This window comes from Pongo abelii, chromosome 21, assembly GCF_028885655.2.
Source record: "Pongo abelii isolate AG06213 chromosome 21, NHGRI_mPonAbe1-v2.0_pri, whole genome shotgun sequence".
NCBI lineage: Eukaryota > Metazoa > Chordata > Mammalia > Primates > Hominidae > Pongo > Pongo abelii.
The window spans coordinates 63,418,558-63,438,736 of record NC_072006.2 but is presented as its reverse complement, the minus strand read 5'-3'; the positions used below and the strand labels follow the sequence as shown (position 1 = coordinate 63,438,736).

The 20,179-nt window shown below is 46.4% G+C and overlaps 2 protein-coding genes and 1 pseudogene across 2 annotated transcripts; 2 read left to right on the top strand and 1 right to left on the bottom strand.

The window, feature by feature from the left end:
* The first annotated feature begins 582 nt into the window (after positions 1-582).
* Positions 583-4,290, top strand: ATP5F1E (ATP synthase F1 subunit epsilon). The gene is made up of 3 exons (XM_009233772.4): positions 583-740; positions 2,553-2,679; positions 4,128-4,290. Exons 1-2 carry the CDS (start codon positions 709-711, stop codon positions 2,674-2,676), a joined length of 156 nt encoding a protein of 51 aa, XP_009232047.1. The 5' UTR covers positions 583-708; the 3' UTR covers positions 2,677-2,679; positions 4,128-4,290.
* Positions 2,688-19,050, top strand: LOC129052166 (zinc finger protein 714-like; annotated as a pseudogene).
* Positions 6,322-13,533, bottom strand: TUBB1 (tubulin beta 1 class VI). The gene is made up of 4 exons (XM_002830473.5): positions 13,383-13,533; positions 10,020-10,128; positions 9,376-9,486; positions 6,322-9,271 (listed from the first exon to the last, which is right to left on the bottom strand). Exons 1-4 carry the CDS (start codon positions 13,437-13,439, stop codon positions 8,187-8,189), a joined length of 1,362 nt encoding a protein of 453 aa, XP_002830519.2. The 5' UTR covers positions 13,440-13,533; the 3' UTR covers positions 6,322-8,186.
* Positions 19,051-20,179: the final 1,129 nt, after the last annotated feature.

The following is a 20,179-nucleotide window of genomic DNA, read 5'->3' as shown; positions in this document are numbered from 1 at the left end:
ACAGGCACTGAGATGAGCATTTTCTCGGCCGCGTGGCAGTTCCCCTGTGCCTCCAGTGGGTTTTCCTCACATTTTTCTTCCTAGAAAAATGTCCTAGAACTACAGAAAACGCTAGGGGGTCCTCCACTGGGTTTCCAGGGTTTAGTGTCACTCGGAGAAAGGGGGTGCCCTAAGAGCCTTTCTAAATCTCAGCTCTCAGGACACGCTTGTCTGTCCACAGATTTAAAAAAGCCGGCGCCGTTTCCCTGAAGCTGGCGCAAAGCCAGGCCCTAGGGGCGGCCGTGCCTGCGCCGCCTCGCGTCCTCGCTTCCCGAAAGCACGCGGCTCAGTGGCCCTTAGCGAGCGAGGATGCCCCGGCCTTCTTGCCCCGGTCGTCCCCGCCGGGGTAATACGGAAGGTCGGGGGACACACGCCCCGGGAGCTCTTGGAGCCAATAGGTGGGCGCGGCCGGCCGGCCAGCCCGGGGATTGGCACCCGCAGTCCAGACCGCGCGCGCCCATTGGCTCCCGGCGCCGGGGGGCTTCCGCGGCAGGGCAGCAGGGGCCGTGCTCAAGGGCGGGGCCGGGTAGGAGGCGGTGATTGGCAGGCCCGTACGCCCCGCCCCTTCCGCTTCTGTGGTCCGCTCTTCCTGCGGCTGAACCGCCCGGCTGAGCCGACATTGCCGGCGTCTTGGCGATTCGGCCCGACGCGCTCGGCTTTCGCGACAGCATGGTGGCCTACTGGAGACAGGCTGGACTCAGGTAGGCCCAGGCCTCCAGAGGGAAGGGCTTCGCGAGCCGGCCGTCACGCATCCCGGTGCCCACAGGTCATGCAGGACACGGAGCAGCGGCCCCACGCGTGACCGGGGTTGGGCCTAGCCTCGGGCGTCGCCGTCAAGATGGCGTCGCTGTGGGCAAAGCGCTCAAGCGGGCGCGGCCTCGGCCTCGCGTGGGAGCGCGTCTGTGTCCTGCCTCGCTTCCCGCCGGTGTGGCCCAGCACCCACAGAGTGCCCCTGGACACCTTTGTGAATGGGAGGTTTCTCGAGAGAGAGAGGCCAGCTCTTATTCAGCAATTCTTCTAGAATGGTGCTGGAGCCGGGTGGTGAAAGTAGTACAGTCATATCCACCTCGGGAAACAGGAGATTTCTCTCCACGTGACCGCCGTTAGCAGCTTTGACCTTTAATCCAGCATCGAGGTGGAGCCTTTTACAACTTTACACATTTTTTTTTTAACTTTTAAGTCCTGTTGATTTCAGGTTTCCTTATGTGTAAAAGGGGTGAAAGCCATTGGTAAACTGTCGAGAGCCCTTCACAAAGGTGAGAGGTGGCTCCTGGAAAGCTCAAATATGGAACCCACTTGAGGACATAGTGTCTCATAGTGGAACCGCAAACCATTGGTCTAGGTGTCACATCCGATTTTTTTTTTACCCGTGCACCTGAGTGAGCAGAAGTACCTTGCTCTAGGTGACACACCTTGTTAGTTGACTGGATGGTGTAGCACTTTACATTTTGTGGGTACATGTGACTACACTACAACAGAGCTTCCCGACTTGCTGATGCTGAGGTCAAGCCAGCGAAGTCTTGTAGAATTGGAAGGATGGAAGGATGATAGTCCCAGTAGTAGATACCGTTTATTAGGCAACCTACCCTGTGATCCATACTTTTTCACACTTGTTTTTCCTCCTCCCAGCTATCAGCAGGACAGGTATTATTATCCTTTTATTCTGTGGTTTTTTTCAGGTGAGTAAACAGTAAACATGCTGAAAAGGTTGAACAGCCTGAAGGTCACCCAGTTAGTAAGAATGGAAGCAGGCATTGGAACTCATACCTCTGAGTCCCCAAAATAAATTCTAAAACATGAGAAAATAGCACCCCTCCCCGCTTCCTGTTTCTCAAAAGTGGGAAAGGTGATCTGACACCTTTTGGAAACTACAGTGTTGATGGGAGTCCATCTACCAAACAGGAAGCAGGTTTTACAATTTTGCTAGAATTGATGATGTTCTCTAAGCACTTTTCAGTTTGATTTAGAAATCTTCATTAGGAGGTTATTCAGTGGCAGACTTGTGAGACAGAATTCAGTATTCTCAGAAAAGAGTTTAAATAATTTAGAACGAATTGTTTTAATTCAAAATAGTTTTCTCTTACTTATGTATACCTTATTTTTCAATAATAATATAATTAAAGTTTTAAGGAGAGAAATTGAGGAGAGAATTGATGATTCATGTTATAGTCTCCAAACATTTCAGTCTTTTATTTTCTATGCTGTGGGATTTTTAAAAACATTTATGCATCTTTTATTTTGAATTAATATACACTAAAGAGAAAACACAGTACAAAGAAGAAAAATCAAAGATCATCCATCCAAACACCAGTTAATACTTTGGTACATTTTTTTCTAGTTCTTTTTCTTTGTATAGATACTTTTTGGCATTAGTCATATTTTTAAATCCAATTCTACAATAAGGTACAACCAAACCAAAATAAAAAGTACAGGAAGAAAAGCAAAAACACAGTAACAGCTGTCTGGCTGGAATATTGATAATTAACCATATATCTTCTCTCATTTTCTCCCAGCTACATCCGATACTCCCAGATCTGTGCAAAAGCAGTGAGAGATGCACTGAAGACAGAATTCAAAGCAAATGCCGAGAAGACTTCTGGCAGCAGCGTAAAAATTGTGAAAGTAAAGAAGGAATAATCTGTAAGTTACTGATTTATTTAGAAGAACAGTTGCATCTTAAGTTTTTGGAGCACCATAAAGATCAAAATAATTTTAGTTTTGGGTTCTATTCATTTTTTAGTCAGCGTATTTGGAAGTTAGTTATTGGGATAATATAATTTAAAGCATGCAGGTTATAGAAGTCCCCTGGCCTAATAAAAAGAAAGTCTTTTTGGGCCCTGACAAGCAGAAGTAATTGGCACATTGATTTTCAGTTCATTTAGCAATGCTTAGGTAGAGAGCCATCTTATTTTAATTAAACCTGTTTCATTTGTATGCACAAATCAAATAATTTGGAGGATGAACTCCCCACTTGTATAATTGCAATTGGAGTTACATAACAGTCCAAGAGCATGAAAAACTACAGTTCTTTACATTTTTATTTCCCCCACATCTAATAACGTTCTCACAAATCACTACTTCCCGAACATAATAACTACAAGTGCAGGCAAGGGTCCTGCTGTTGTATCAAGCAATAAAATCTGCAAGACCCCGCAGTGAATACTGTTTTGCTAATTTATTATGCTTTCAGAGGGTTTGGTTCATTTTACTTTTTCAAAGATGTTGGTGATGTAAAGTTAAATTCTCGTGAAATAAAAAGGTCTGTACAGTTGATAAGTGTAGACTTTTGTGTTCCACATTATAAAAGTGATTTGATCTCCAAAGTACTTTCTTGACATTGTTATTTCAAAAGTAGGCAAGGCAAATTATCAGAGAGATGTTTTTCAGATTTAATTTTTCTTGTTTTGCTTTTAAAAAGCTTCAGACCCATAATAGCACAGAAATGTGATAAATATTAATCCTTTGGCAGCTTATGGTTATGAGCAATTTTACTTATTGGAACCATCTCCCCTAAGCACTTTTCATTTTCATTTTGAATTAGTAAATATTTTATTACAAGTCTGGAGATGCAGTGTTTTGAATTTAGCCCCTTTTCTAGGGGCTCTCTGTCTAATCTCATAATTCTGAGTAATGAGACCTGGTTTTATGTTGGGTTGTTTTGTTTTAACAATAAGCTAACAGAAGATCATTTAGCCTCACTCGGCTCAGAGCTGCCAGACTGCATCTAATGCTGAGATTTTGCAAAGTCCTGGGGGTCAGGAAGTAGTGTCGGATCCCCTTAAACAAAGCGTTAGACCCTCTCTGTTATGCCCGTCGGGGTTACAGACCCCACCTCATTAGCACAAGGAGATGTTAGTGTCTTTTAAAGGCAAAGTAGTTTGTTTATGCTGGGAGAGTGTTTCCTTTTACTCAGCGGAGAAATGCCTGCTTGACTAAGCCTGTGTGCTTGAACCAGCGCTTTTTATATCTGAGCCACGGCCACAGTTACACAGTTCACTATAAGGAAGTTAGTTCTTATATTCATGTTGAGTTTTTAAGAAAACACAGAGAACTAGCCAGCAACTGTTGGATTTTCTTTTTCCTCCTAGACCCTGACTAAAGCTTGAAATGCTGCATTTCCAAGGTGAAGATGTGTGGGCACATGTTATGGCAGATTGAAAAGGATCTCATTTCATGGGGAAAAAAAAATCCTGTCTTGTTCATAAATTGACAATGTCAATAAATTGAAATATGATTCACTGTTACTCTTGATTTTTAGTTTGTGAGACTTTTTCATTTTCTTTAAAGGAACTGTCTGCACAGCTGCATGATTATGGCCATGTGAACCAGGGTTTCTTAAAAGCAGGGGAAGCCAGATTTAATATTTAGTGACCAAAGGGATACAGAAAGCATTTTGAAAATGTCTCAAAATAGTTGTTTCATGACATTAATTGGTGATCAAAATTATCTGCTCTCATTGAGGCTTTGTAGTCCCTTATTTTCGAATTGTTGTCATGTCAGAATAATGACATGGTTATCAGTACCAAATGGAAATAATTATTAAATACTAAAAGTGTAGATTAGAAGAAGAAATACTAAATTGTACTCGTTTTGTATTGTGCACTTAAAGCCTATAGATAAGAACAGTTACAGAATTTAAGCACAAAGTGTTTTTCACATTGTTTTGTAAATGAATCTTCATACTCTGGTAGCATTTCTCATAGGAAATGAGGCAAAGCTATTTAATAACTTGCTCATTGAGTTGATGGCCAAACTGAAATTAAAACCTAGGAGTTTTGACTGCAAGTCTGGGACACGGTGACCACAACAGCAGTTTCGTGGTATTTCCATAGTGATTCATTCATTCATTATTTAGGGATGAAAAATTGTTGCAAGTTATGTTTTTATCTTTCTTTGAAACTTGAAAGGGCTTGGGCAAGTAAAACACCATTGCAAACTTAACTGCCTGATTTTAACTGTTTTTGGAGACTGGAGAAATAAATTTGAACTGGAAATTTTGAAACACCATTCTAGGACCAGTTCTCACATGGTACTTAAGCTCACAATAATTTATCAGGGCCACTGTCAGCAATGCCGAGGATAAGCCGAAAAGAACGTCTTTGTTCTCGGCTTCTGGGAATGACTTATTGTCCCGACACTTGACCTGTAGGTTTTACTGAATTCTCAGCACAGAGTGAGCAGGGAGGCACAGCCGATTGAGTGGAAGAGGGTGCCTCTGGACAACAGCAGGTTAGGAGCCCTTGGAGTCTTTCGCCTTGGAGCTGTCATCCTGCTGTTTGCAAGTTAGGACACCTCAGTTCAGTGCTGTGGTCCCCAAGATTAAGGTACTAGGAAGTATCCTCCATTACAGGGAACAGGAATAAATGAATCAAAAGGTTGTCGGGCCTTTTTGACATGGGACAAATAAAGTAACTAATAGGCAAAGGGGCTAAATGATTTCCAGTCAAGTAATTAGAGATAAGTCGTTTATTAAGGAGGCAGATGGGGTATCATTGGTATATAGATGGTATAGTAGATTGGTAGTATATTGGTAGATTATTGGTATATAGATGGTATAGTAGATTGGTAGTATATTGGTAGATTATTGGTATATAGATGGTATATTAAGGAGGCAGATGGGGTATTATTGGTATATAGATGGTATAGTATATTGGTAGTATATTGGTAGATTATTGGTATATAGATGGTATAGTAGATTGGTAGTATATTGGTAGATTATTGGTATATAGACGGTATATTATTAAGGAGGCAAATGGGGTAGAGGTGAGACTTAGGGACAGGGCTTGTGATATGGAAAGGAGTGAAGTAACTGAGTAAAAGACAAGTTTACTGTCAGCAGAGATTCTTAGAGGCTCTTTTCTCTGTGATTAAAAAAAATCCTAAACCAGTAGTATAATAAACTTCCTGCCTCCAGCAGTGCTGGGTAGCTGGCAGGATGACTGTGCCCAATGGTGAGGTGACCCCAATCAGACCAGCTTAATGAGTATCCCACTAACTAGTTGGATGATGTTTGAAGTTGTCAATCTCTTAGTTCACATAGTTCTTGTGAGCAAAGTGAAGGAATCGGATAAGCTCTAAAATTCGGTGATTCTGCTGTTGGTCTCTGAGAGACCAAGGTCGCTGTAGCAACTGTACTGCTAAAGGATAAGCTCTTCAAAATCAAAAGGGACAGATTTCTTAGGTTTCTAGTTTGTTTTGTGTTTTTAAATCTATTTCTACCATACAAAAGAGTAGGATGGTGAGATGCATTTCTAAATATTTTTAACTACTCAGTCTGGATGGTTAGGCTTCAAGAAAACGAATTTATTTAGTCTGAAATAAAGCAATTTTGCCATTTAAAATTGAATTACTTTGTAGTTTAATGATGGCTATTGAGCAAACAAATCTTTACAGTAATATAAGTCAGCAAAAGTTTTTTAAAAGGTTTAAATCCCTCCTTCCTTACATCTATTTCATTGCTTTTTTAGGTTTGAGAAGTAAAGCATCAGAGGAAGCATGTGTAAATCCTTGTATAATCGCAGGCTGTAAGTCTTTAGCATCTCAGGAAGTTACTAACTTCAAACTAAGTATATAGGTAGAGTTTCTTACTAAATCTAGTGCTTCTTGAACCACAAGTAGAAAGCATTTAAAACATGATTGTTGTTTTCTGTTTTTTGAAGTTTGTAAATAGAAGACTTGTTGATGATCCGATGGCAAGGTAGTTTTCTCTTGGTATGTATTTTAGTTATTTCCTCATGATGCATAAGTGAAAAGAGTGAAGTTTCTCAGAATGAGCAACTGTCATCCATCTATCTGCTATTTTGTTATTGCTGATTACAAAAGCAAATCAAGAGATGAGAACCCAGTTGCCTGCAAGTAAATATTTACTGCATTGAGGGTCGGAGCATTTTCCCATTACCGGTTATCCATGGATCAAATAGTGTATCTCAGTGGTAATTCTAGAGGGCCATTTAAACCCTGATGGTGCTGGAAGAGGTGGCAGTGCTGCATGTCAGAAATAGGTAAACTGTAATTAAGAAGTTACAGATGATTTGATTACGCTCTTGTGTATTTGGTCCTGTTATAATGTGAGCAGATTAAAATCATGTAGTGGTTAAATCTGTGTCATTATGCAGACATTTATGGCAACTTCTGCAAATTAATTTGAACTGTAAAAGTTCCCTAACGAGACGATGTCCTCCGTAACTGAGAAGGACACTGCAGCCATTGCTGCTTAATTCCTGCATTTGAATGGTTGCCGAGCGGATGGTGTGCCCTTTCTCAAAGAGCAGAGAGGCTGCGGAGCATTTTGGGGGGTGATGACTGAATGAAAGTGAAAAAAGCATTTCAAAATAGCCTTTAAAAGGAAAGCCAAGGATGATTATTAATGAATTCCTGGAATCTAACAGTAGTAAGAAATTTAAACTATATAAACATATATGTTAAAGGCTAGCTCTTCAGAAATAAAGATCAGAGGACTGCAGTTCTTTAGTTTTGCTTGTCTTTTTGTTTTTCTTGTTTGGACCAGGTATTTTTGTGGAGAGGACTGTGGCTTTTCTTTTTTCCTCTTTTCCAGTTAGCATGTTGTGTGCACAGGTCTACACAACATGGATATTTCTAGTGGATGTTGACTCACATTGACCTTGGCTCTGTAGCTCCCCATGTACTAGTCAGGCACCTGGCTCTTCTGAAGGCTGGCAGGCACTGGAAGGCAGGATGCCAGGCAGTGTTTGCTCAGAGGAAAGAACCTAAGGAAAGAGTCTTAGTAGCCCTCGGATAGCAAGTGAGGATTCCAGGGTGCCTATCAGTGCTGCTAAAGTATAAAAATGTAACACCAACTCCAGTGGCTCCCTGCAAATCCACAACGTGTAGTCTGGATGCCTGGCGAACACTTTGAAACAAAGAGAGCACTTTACAATAAATGTGCTATTTTTTTAAGTTAATAAGTATGCATTGAATATCAAACTCTTCAAGGTTAGTAAATGTCAGCAAAGACCCTAATGCCCGTCAGCTGTCCCCACCTGTCTCCCGCAGTCCCTGTGTGGAAGCTAATGATGAGTGCATATCATTCACGGTGCTGCAGTGCAGAATGGGTTTTGGAGTGCTGCAGGAGAAACACTAATCTAATGAGAAACTGTTCTGTAAGCGACTCCACGGCGCAGCTTCTCTCACGGTGAATGTCCCTTATCTTCTGGCTCCACTTCTGCCTCCTCCATGCCCTCTTCATCTTCCTCTAGAACTGCTTTGGCATCTTGAAATTGTTGGTACTCGGATACCAAATCATGGATGTTACTTTCAGCTTCCCCAAATTCGTTTATGTCCATCCCTTCGCTGGTGTACCAGTGCACAAAAGCTTTCCTTTTGAACATGGCTGAGAAATGCTCAGAGACCCTATTAAAGATCTCTTGGATGGCCGTGTTGTTGCCAATGAAGGTGGCGGCCATGCTCAGCCCCCGGGGCGGGATGTCGCAGACAGCCACCTTGACATTATTGGGAATCCACTCCACAAAGCAGCTGCTGTTCCTGGTCTGCACGGAGAGCAGTTGCTGGTCCACTTCCTTGGTGGACATCTTGCCCCGGAAAATGCAGGCCACTGTGAGGTAGCGGCCACGGCGGGGGTCACAGGCAGCCATGGTATTGCGGGCATCAAACATCTGCTGGGTGAGCTCGGCCACGGAGAGGGCTCGGTACTGCTGGCTGCCCTGGGCCGTGAGTGGGGCAAAGCCGGGCATAAAGAAGTGCAGGCGGGGGAAGGGGACCATGTTCACCGCCAGCTTGCGCAGGTCTGCGTTGAGCTGACCCGGGAACCGGAGGGAGGTGGTTATGCCACTCATGGTCAAGGACACTAGGTGGTTGAGATCCCCGTAGGTGGGTGTCGTCAGCTTCAGGGTACGGAAGCAGATGTCATAGAGGGCCTCATTGTCAATGCAGAAACAGGCATCTGCATTCTCAATCAGCTGGTGGATGGACAGAACCGCATTGTAGGGCTCCACCACCGTGTCCGACACCTTGGGAGAAGGCATGACACTGAAGGAATTCATGATCCGGTCCGGGTACTCCTCTCTAATCTTGTTCATGAGCAGAGTGCCCATCCCGGAGCCTGTGCCCCCGCCCAGGGAGTGGACGATCTGGAAGCCCTGCAGGCAGTCGCAGCTCTCACTCTCGTGCCTCACCACCTCTAGGACGTTCTCGATCAGCTCAGCTCCCTCCGTGTAGTGGCCTTTGGCCCAGTTATTGCCAGCCCCAGAGTTACCTGTGGCCAAAAAGAGTAACCAGCAGGGGAAGAAAAGTGAAACGAGAAGGGCACCAGTAAAGCATCCCCCCCTCCTCCTGGTGGAACCTTCTGGAAAAACGTACCATGGACAAAACTGTCGGGTTGAAAGAGGGCTCCTAATTTGCTAGATCGAATGCTGTCCATCGTCCCAGGTTCTAGGTCCACCAAGACTGCTCGGGGCACATATTTCCTACCTGTGAAAAATAGGAAAAAGTCAGCCTACTTGTTTTTCTAAAAGTTAATGTTTTATCAAAATAGAATTTTGTGATACTGGTCCAAAAAAAATCATGGATATTCTAGAAGGGGGCCCTTGGTAGGTCAAGATTTGAGTATCTAACATCATATTTTTTACCCCAACAACAATCCCACAAATCTATAGAATACCCAGAAACAATTTCCATCATTGTCTGCTCTGTGATATTGCCAGTGACAGAGATTCTCTTGCTTCATATTGGAAATGATTCTGGTTTCATTTGTGAAACCACAAAGGAAAGTGAGTACTTAACCTGCCTTGTGTTAAGGTGTCCCTATCCAGCAGCTCCTTCCCCATTCCTGCCTCTTGACCAGGGGTTGGGGACCCACCGCTCTAGGATGCTGGTACCCTGCCTGTCGCCTCCCTGAGCCTAGACATCACTGCTTTGACATTTCCATCTCCTGGGCTTCTGCCTTTCCTCTGCCTGTGTTCCCAGTTGCGGGACCACTGCTCCCAGAGCCCCGCCAGTCCTACCATAGGCTTCGTTGTAGTACACGCTGATTCTCTCCAGCTGCAAGGCCGAGGCCCCGCAGTCGCTCCCAGCCAAGTCGATCCCATGTTCCTCACCAATCATCTCCCAGAACTGAAAGCAGGAGGAAGGTCAGAGTGAACGGACCCCGAAAAAGGCTGTGTTAACCAGAGAGAAAGTTAGCATTCCCAAGCCTGTTTCCCTCTGGTTGCCTGACCCTCCCCAAGACATTCTTTTAGGGCCTTTTCATAAATAACCATGGCATCATTCGCTTTTTGCCTCTACTAAGCAATATGAAGTAATATGAAGATTGCATTTTCTCCCCACCTGAACTCCTTAAATAAAATGTCAAACACAAAGTACTAAATCGTATTTTCCTCCTATTAAATTCAGGCCATTATATACATTACAGCTGTTGTTTTAGAATTTAATGTCAATATAGCTCTAATTTCTCCTTATAATGCTCCAAGCTAGTAAAGTGTAGATTCCATTAAAGGAAAATAAACTGAATTCTTATCTGATTTCACAATAATATCTCATTTCACTTTGGGGATTTCTTTTCATGAACTTTTCCAAACAACCCATAACTTGGACCTCTGTGCATGATTTTAAGTAATTAGCACCTTTTTTTTTTTTGACGGAGTCTTATCTGTGCAGTGGCATGATCTCAGCTCACTGTAACCTCTGCCTCCTGGGTTCAAGCGATTCTCCTGCCTCAGCCTCCTGAGTAGCTGGGACTACAGGCACGCACCACCACGCCCAACTAATTTTTATATTTTTAGTAGACACGGGGTTTCACCATGTTGGCCAGGATGGTCTCTATCTCTTGACCTTGTGATCCACTCACCTTGGCCTTCCAAAGTACAGAGATTACAGGCATGAGCCACGGCACCTGGCCTTTCTTTCTTTCTTTTATTTATTTATTTATTTTTTTTTTTTTTTTTTTTTTTTTGAGACAGAGTTTCACTCTTGTCACCTAGGCTGGAGTGCAGTAGCACAATCTTGGCTCACTGCAACTTCCACCTCCTGGGTTCAAGCAATTCTCCTGCCTCAGCCTCTCAAGTAGCTGGGATTACAGGCGTCCACCACCATGCCCAGCTAATTTTTGCACTTTTAGTAGAGACAGGGTTTTGCCATGTTGGCCAGGCTGGTCTCAAACTCCTGACCTCAGGTGATGCACCTGCCTCGGCCTCCCAAAGTGCTAGGATTACAGGCGTGAGCCACTGCGCCCGGCCAATAATGTGCATTTTTGATGATCAGGTGTACATACAACTCAAAATTACACATAGTTGTCCTCTGGTAACTATTGGAAACATACTGCACTTCCAGTCACATACACAGTACTTATTAATATAGATATGTGCCAAGCTCTTAATATGGAAACGGTTACTGGGAAGACTCCTTTTGATCACCCTGAAAAGCACGTATTAAAATGCAGTGAAAATGTATTCACATATATTGAAATCCCCAAGGGTATGTTAAAAACCCCAACCATATCTTCTAAATGACAGCGCTGCTCTGGCCATGGTCTTAATAACAAGGCAGTTCATGGTAAACTGCCAGCACTGTTCAGGGAGTGGAAGAATAAATAAATTCAAGTTCTAAGATACCCCAAATTAAATGTGTCTTAAAGTTCTTATAGCTCTAAATGATGAGTCAGCCAGGACTCTTAACCGCTAGACAATACGATTCTAGAGTGAGAACTAAGACCCTATCTAAACCTAACACTTTATCTCGAGGGCCCCTTTCCGTATTATCTTCCAGCTTCAGAGCAGCAGGGCTCCTGCCTCCCTCTTCTCTGTATGTGAGTTATGAGTGTCTTACCCCTGAGGCATGGAGGAATGGTGACTTCTTTTCAAGCAGTAATGTTCTTTGCCCCGGGTTTAAAACACCTGCATTTAAAAGCCTTAGTTGTTTCCTAGCAGCATTACTTACAGTAGCCAAAAGGCAGAAGCAACCCAAGTGTCATTGATAGGTGATGAATGTAGCTGTTTCAAAACCTTACTTTTAATGCATCTCATATTAGTAAAAGTAATTTCACAGTAGCAAAGAGAACACGATAAATTTTGCACAGTGCAATTGGTCCTTTTAAAATCAAGATTGGAGATCGTGGGTTCGGGCATCTGTGTTCTTGGGGTTGGCCAATTAAGTTACGTACTTGGGGGAAAATTTTAAGCAGGGGGGCAAGGGAAAGAAAAACTCATTTATATTCCAGAGAGTGTATTTTAATTAATTATGTTACTGTACACAAAAACTTTATTTTAGGTCTCTCTCTTAAATTTTCAATTGCATACTAATAAAACAGTGATTTTTTTTAAGCGTTACAATAAACATGAGGGGAAGGAAAAGACACCATAGTGACAGGGTATAGAAAGTTTCTCAAAAAACTTCAAAAAGCTGTTTTGAGACAAATTACTGTTTTTAGATATAAAAAGTTCATTGTTAAGATGATAAAAGTGGGCCAGGTACAGTGGCTCACGCCTATAATCCCAGCACTTCGGGAGGCCCAGGCGGGCACATCACCTGAGGTCAGGAGTTCGAGACCAGCCTGACCAACATGGTGAAACCCAGTCTCTACTAAAAATACAAAATTAGGCAGATGTGGTGGCGCATGCCTGTAATCCCAGCTACTGGGGAGGCTGAGGCAGGAGAATCACTTGAACCCAGGAGGTGGAGGTTGCAGTGAGCCAAGATCGCGCCATTGCGGTCCAGCGTGGGCAACAAGAGCGAAACTCCATCTCAAAAAAATAAAAGATGATAAAAGTGCCAGGCACGGTGGCTTACACCTGTCATCCCACCACTTTGGAAGCCTGAGGCAGAAGGATCACTTGAGCCCATGAGTTCAAGACCAGCCTGAGCAACAAAGTGAGATCCCTGTCTCTCAAAAAAATTTAAAAAATTAGCCAGGCATAGTGGTGCACGCCTATAATCCCAGCTACTCAGGAGGCTGAGGCAGGAGAATAGCTTGAGCCCAGGAGGTTGAGGCTATAGTGAGCCATGATTCTGCCACTCTACTCCAGCCTGGGCAACAGAGTGGGCAAAGAAAAAGATGATAAACGTATTATGTAATATAATGGTTGGCATGTATTGTACATATGTATCTATGGATAAAATTAACATTAATTAAATTAACACTCTAAGCCCTTAACGTGTGTTGTAGCTCTTTAATTAAAGATTGTTTCCTTCTTTTCCCATGGGAAATTTTTTTTTTAAGAATTTTTTTAAAGCCCAAAGGCATTTTCTGATATTTAGCAAGTACATTAAATCTGCTAGACTTATTGTCTTCCCTGCTAACTTAGGGTATTTTTTTGGTTGTCCGCCTCTATGGACTGTGGTAAAGCTAGGATTAGTAACCAGACGTTACTTACCTTGGCTCCGATCTGGTTGCCACACTGGCCAATCTGAATATGGACAATTTCACGCATCCTTGCTCTGAGCCCAAGTCTCAGATCTTCACGGAATCCTCAGACTCTCAGAATCCAGAGCTTCGGTTCACTGATGTGAGCCCAGCACAACTGTGGTCACTGCAGTGGTGGGACTGGCCAACCAAGCTACCCTCACAGTGTGACCAAGGGTGTGTCCACCCCAGAGGCCCAGCTCCCCGCCCTCAGCCAGTCCTGGCCCTTCTCTGCTTTCTGCCTGTCATGCTTTTGGAAGGGAGTGTTTTTCCTCTCTCAACACAGAATACAGCCCCATCATTTCCTAGAGAGTGAGTGCAAGATTAAAGGCCTCCTCGGTGCACAGGGCCTGGAGGCTGGCACTGTTTGCAGGCTTCTAGGTGACCTTGCTGGCCCTGATGACCGTGGTGTGATGACTGTGGCTCCTAGCTCACCCAGGTAACCAGACCACCTCCAAGGGTTTCCCTGTCCAGCTTCCCGGCCCCTTTTCCAGACTTTGGTCCCCAGAAGCCCTGTGCCCCGACACAGCAGGAGGCTCCACAACTGGGCCTCACAGATCCCAGGTCCCGGGATGGCCTGCATCAGGCACTGTCTGCCCGCCCCTCCCCCATGTGCCCTTTCTTGCCCCGTATGCAAGTTACTCTGCAGTGTCCTGCAGGCCTCTTGGACCCCTGCCCTATCCGTGCCGGGGCTGAGCTGTGCCTCAGCACCCTTCCCAGCTCCTGCTCTGTCGTCCTATCTCAGCTCATGGTGTCTGGGGTCTTAATGTTTGCCATAGGGTCCCTTTACCAGACCCTGAATTCTCCAAGTGCAAAATGGACTCCCAATTGTATTCCCTTAGAGGCGGGTGTGGTGGCTCACTCCTGTAATCCCAGCACTTTGAGAGGCCAAGGTGGGCAGATCACCGGAAGTCAGGAGTTCAAGACTAGCCTGGCCAACATGGCGAAACCCCATCTCTACTAAAAATACAAATATTAGTCAGGTGTGGTGGCACACACATGTAGTCCCAGCTACTCGGGAGACTGCGGCAGGAGAATCGCTTGGACCTGAGAGGCGGAGGTGTAGTGAGCCGAGATCATGCCACTGAACTCCAGCCTGGGCGATAAAACAAGACTCCGTCAGGAAAAAAAAAAAAAAGCATTCTGTCATGCGCAGTACAGGAGTGGCAGCAGGCTGGGTACTCAGCAGCTTGAAAGCAGCTGTTCTGTCTCCTGGTCCTCAGTACATCCCCTGCCACCAAGCTTCCATCATCGTCGAAAGCCAGCCCTAGGCTTTATTACCTCCAACCAGGCAAGGGCATCCAGGCCAAACACCAGCTCCATATCCTTGCCCAGGAGGGTGGCAGTTCCCCACCTCCTGGAGGACAGAAGGTGGAAGCTTCCAAAGAAGATGGGGAAGGGACTCCCTGAGAAGGTGTGAGAGCCCTGGCTCGGAAGGGGAGAGCTGGTGGGCGCTGCCTTGTGCCTGTTGAGCTGTCGAGATGCAGGTGGGCAGGTACAGGGCAAGGCCTCACTCCTGAAGCCCCGAGGATGTGGACAACCACCATCCAGTGAGCAACCATCTCTTGAGGCCTCTCTTTAACGTCTGCCGGGCACCCTGAGGTTACCCCCATTCTTTGAACAGCTATGGACAGGGACCTGTCGTATGCTGGGCTCACCTTGGGTGCTGCAGACAAGGGAATGAAGGAGGCAGATGTAGCCAGACCCTGCACTCTTGGAACTCTGGCTTACTTAGGAAGAGAGCACTCCTAGCTCTGGAGCAGCTCAAGGACACCATCTCTCAGGACAGGGACTCAAGGCAAGACTACTGAACTCAGAGCCAGAAGCCCTGGAGGTCCTTCCCTTCCCTGCCTCTCGCCAGACCTGTGACCTTGGTTGAAGCATTGGAGCCCAGCCTGGTCCATGAGGGGCCTGTGCTTCCTGTGCCCCAAGCCCAGGCTTGACTCCTAAACCTTGTATTCCCTGTACAGGCCTGGTGGGGCCCAGGATGTGAGGTCAGGAACACAATCAGGAAAGTTCCTAACGATGGCGTGTCTGGGGGAAATCGCTTCTGCTTACTCCGTAAGGAGCTCAAACACACAGCCAAAGGGCCTGAGCTATAAACCAGAAGAGAAAGCCAGAGGTGGGGAAGAAGAAAGCACTGTGTCCTAAGAGTGCCCGGACTGGGACTGCTTCTCACCTCTGTCTAGTGTGTAGATCCCAGGCTGCCCTTGAGTACTGACAGTGCACCCCGTGATCCTGGGCTGGATCCAGGACCAGGGAAGAGGGCTGCTATAGAGGATGGTATAAGGATAATTGTCAAAATTCAAATAAGGATTGTGTACATTGGAAAATAGTATTGTATCAGTGTTCCATTTCTTGACTTTGGTCATGGCATGGTGGTTCTAAGTGGAAGTCCTTGTTTCCAGGAGATCCTATATTATGAAGCACTGTACTTCAAGGTCGTTTTGATGCTGGCAGCTTACTCTGAAACAGTTCCACAACCACAATAATGTGATAAATGGAGAGAGAGCAGTTAAGTAAAGGGGCAAAGTGGTAACAATTGCTGATTCTTTTCAAAGTTAGCACAAGATTAGTACCCTTGCAATATATCTCTAAGTTTGGAACTTTTTTGTGCTCAAACCTGAATGTCACATGACTCACAGATGCTTCCGGTCCAGTCACCCCTCCTCCCTGCCCAAAGGTAAAGAAAAGAATGTGCAAATTCAAGAGGAGGATATTCATAGGTCCTCAGCAGTATTTTTCAGAAATTAAAACAGACCATTTTATTAATGATCTGTTTAAATTAAAACAGACCTATTCATAGGTCCTCAGCGATATTTTTCAGAAATTAAAACAGAAGATTTTAAAATTAAGAACAGACTATTCTGTTTCCATAGACGTTAGCCCATCTTGCCTCACTTCCAGCCTTTCTCCCGGCGTGCCTTGGCCTCTTTTCCCCTTGTCTCTGTCCCCGCCAGCTCTCCCCACCCAGGGGCCCCTGCCTATCAGACTTCTCCAAAGATCAAAGACAGCTCCATGATCTTCCCACAGGCAGTCCCTCATCAGAGACACCTCGTCTCCTGGGGACCAGAGCACTTCAACCTGCGGTGCCCACACACAGTCCTGTTTGCTAATTACTTATACACATGCCTTATCTCCCGCCAGCCTGGGAGCTGCCCGTGTCATTTCATCTTTGAGTCCCCAAAGTGCCTGATCCATGGCAGGGCCTCAGTAAATGTTTGTTAAGGGCACATTGACAGCTGGGCAAGTTTGAGCAGTGATGCTCAGAGCGGGCTGTGTTCTTAAAGCCAGTGATGTATTTATTCACGAGTGTGTCCTTCTCCAGGTGGGGTCACCTTTTTCCTCCATTCTATAAGAGGTGGTCTAGGCTGGAGATATAAACTGTTCCAAGAAAGCTGGATGTTGGGGACAGACTGTAGATGGAATAACCGCAGTGAGCTATTATGGGAAGGTGTGACTGGTGGGCAGCCATGGCCTTCTGTGGCCCAGCTCCTGAAAGGAGCCCCTGTTGGCCACAAACCGCCTTGCTGCAGGGACCACGGGGCTGGGCCCAAGGGGCATTTCTGATCTGCCTGTGTTCATTGTTTGCCATGTGAGCAGGATCCAGGGTGCTGGGGTCCTCCGCCCACCCTCCGCACTGCAGCACATTCCGCTTGGCCATCTTAGTTTGCTTAGGGAGGAGAAAAAGCCAGGTTTCCAGGTGGGCGCTTAAAAGGTTTTTCTGTTAATGGGGCAGTTGGCAAAAAGGAGGAAAAAGAGAGAAGCCCTGTTTGCTTTGATTCCTGTATCGCCGGCCATGTTTATTCAGGCCAGGCGAGTGCTGAGCTTTGGACGCTGGGCTGTGAGAGGGTGAGGGACGGAGTGGCAGCTCCTAGACCTGAACATTTTCACGTGAAAAATGAAATAGAAGTCTCCACGTCACAAGTCGGCGTGAGGACTGGGCCTGCCAGGGCTGACCCCTAACATGTGGCTGCTGGTGGTATTTTTCAAGCGGGCTTCGCAGGGTGGGAGGGGGAGATGCGGCTCTCGGTGCAGACTGGCCCATGCATTCCACACCTACAGACGGAGCACCTACCATGCGGCAGGCTTGACATGGCCGTGGACATCGGGGCCTATCTCAATTTAAAATGTCTGGGCAGAACAGAGTGGCACGAAAGGCAGCAGTTCTGGAAAGCCGTGCGTCCTGTCTCAGCTCTCTTGTCCTTGTTTCTGAAGGTACCTGCTCCCCAGAGGAAACAGCTCTCCTCTGATTGCCAACTTAGTGCCAGCAGTGAGGTGGGGAATACAGTCTGCCTTGCCCTCGGACTGGTAGAAGCGAGCCTTGTGCAGGACAAAGGCAAACACTGCCCCTGGAGATGCCGGCATGACCCCACGGTCTGTTTTGCCAGGCTGAAGGTGACCGCCCCCAGTCCTGAACCGCAGCAAGTGATTAACAGTGGCCACTGTGATGAGTGACAAAGTCGTTTTCTGCCCCCCCTACAAAGGGCTGCGACCAAGGCAGGTTAGCAGTGACTGCATTTAGGTGAGGGGATCAGCAAGCATTGCCCCAGAGGGCAGGAGCTTCCTCCTAGCAAGTGTGGTGAGGACGCCCATGGCCCACAACACTGAGATTCCCAACCAGGACCAGCCCAGCCCTGAGCCTGAAACCCTCTCCTCCAGTGGCCTGTCACAGCAATCCACAGAAGGCTCTGTAGCAGCAAGCCTTTTCCTGCATGACACTTGGGTCTATTACAGAAATAGAACCAGAAAGATAAGAAAACCCAGTGTCACCCAGAAACCCCGAATCGGCTGCTTCCAGACTTCCCCCAGGAGTTATCCCCCAGGGGTCAGATGGAGCTGCCCCCACCCTCCATTTGGCAAATGAAATAGAATTCAGAGAAAAACAGAGCACTCAGAGAATTCATTGATTTCATCCGCCCTGATCTTCCACTTCTGAGTGCGTTGAAGTTCCCTGAATAACTCAGAGAAGATTGTTGAATTATACCGTTTGCGTGTGATTTAGAACCAGAAAATTTTTCCAAATGTCTTAGCAAGAAAATGACATCTGAGGGGCCATTATGAGTGACTCAGCGGGTGTAGGCAGGCCGCCAGAGGAGCTGAGCTCCACTTTCTTGTACCCTGCCTCGGTGTGTGTTCTCATACTGGAAAAGAAAGTTCTAGGAGGATGAGTAACTAACTACAAGAGGAGAGAGACTAGGAGGACATCGCTGAGTTTCGCTGAGCCAGGAGTGTTAACCTTCTTCCCCCACAGCTGAGATGCTCATGGTTCCTGTACCAGGCAGACTCTGGCTGCTCCTCACGCCTGTCCAGCCTCCAAGCCCAGAAGGTGGAAACACCTTGCTGTCTCTCTGGGTGCACTGGTGAGCAGCATGCAGGCTGTGGCATCCCTGATTTACAGGAGAAAACACACACGCGCACACACACACACCTACCACCACCACCACTTCCCCTGAACTGTGCAAAGATCTAAGAGATGGACACCTGAACCCTCTCACTTGCATCTTTCCTGTCTCCCAAAGTTGCAGCTAGTGATAAGTGATGTTCTGTGGCATGAACAGAGATAAGCATAAAATGGGTCAGCACCTGGAGCTGAAATCGAACAAAAATATGTACTACTTCAAGCCCAGTGTTTGTCCAAGAAATCTCTGATATATGAGTTTTGAGGGACCTCAGAAAAGTAGAAAATATGGGCCCTGCCCTCCAGGGACTTAGAGGGTGAAAGCAGCACTAGCCTCCCGCTCTGCCGGTCTTTACCAGTTAATCTGCCGCCACCACCGTCTACCACATGCTCCCTCGTTTAGCCTGCATGACACCACCACCTTCAAGAAGAAACTAAGGCTCAGAGAGGAACTGACATGTTCAAGTCTCAGGATAATGTGGCAGAACCAGAAGAAGAAGATTGCTGGTCTTCAGACACCTACATCCAGAGGTGTTACAATTCAAGGGGCCAAGAGGCAGGCTCCAGGAGCCCAGGGTGCTCACGTCCCCTGCTCCTCACTCTGTAACTGCATCCTGCAAGTCCTGCTCCCAGGTGGATGTCCTGATGCATCTACTCTCCCCTTCTCTCAAGCAGCATTCCTCATCCATCACCTGTGGCTCTCCCCTCCAGGGCCCTTCCTGTCCCACAGCTGTCTCCACTCACAGCATCCTTCCCACAGCCACCAGAGGGATCTTACAAACAGAAATCAGCTCTCAGCCACTGCCCTCCTGGAAAGCCAGTGGCAACCGGGAGAAAACCCAAACCTCTTACAAAAGGAAGGTCGATGTGTGCCTTCAGATCTTCCAAAATGCACACGCCCCATGAGACGGGGATGGCAAACCCGCTGGGCAGGGAAATTAGGTGGGGGATGAAGGAGGTCAGCAGAGCCTCTGTCAGATGGCAGAAAGGGGAGGGAAGGGGAGAGGTGGGCTGGCCGTATGAAGCTGGCCTGAGTGCCCGCATGGTCCCTGCAGCTTGGAGGCTGAGCCCACCTGTCCGCAGCCTCCCCACGGGCTTTCCCCAGTGCATCACACACTTACCCAGTGCACTCACATTCTCAGGACTCTGCAGACACTCTTCCTTCTGCTGAGTCTCCTTCCAGCACCTTCCATGACTGTCATTATTCAATCCCAACTCACTGGATACCTAAAAGAATGGTCCCAGACCAAACTTCTCCAGAGACCCCCCGTCTCTCCTGTTCCCCGTTTTAACTGTTTTCAAGCACTTCCTACCTCCTGAGCATTTTACTTTTCCACACGTTCCCTTATGCAGAAAACATAAGTCCT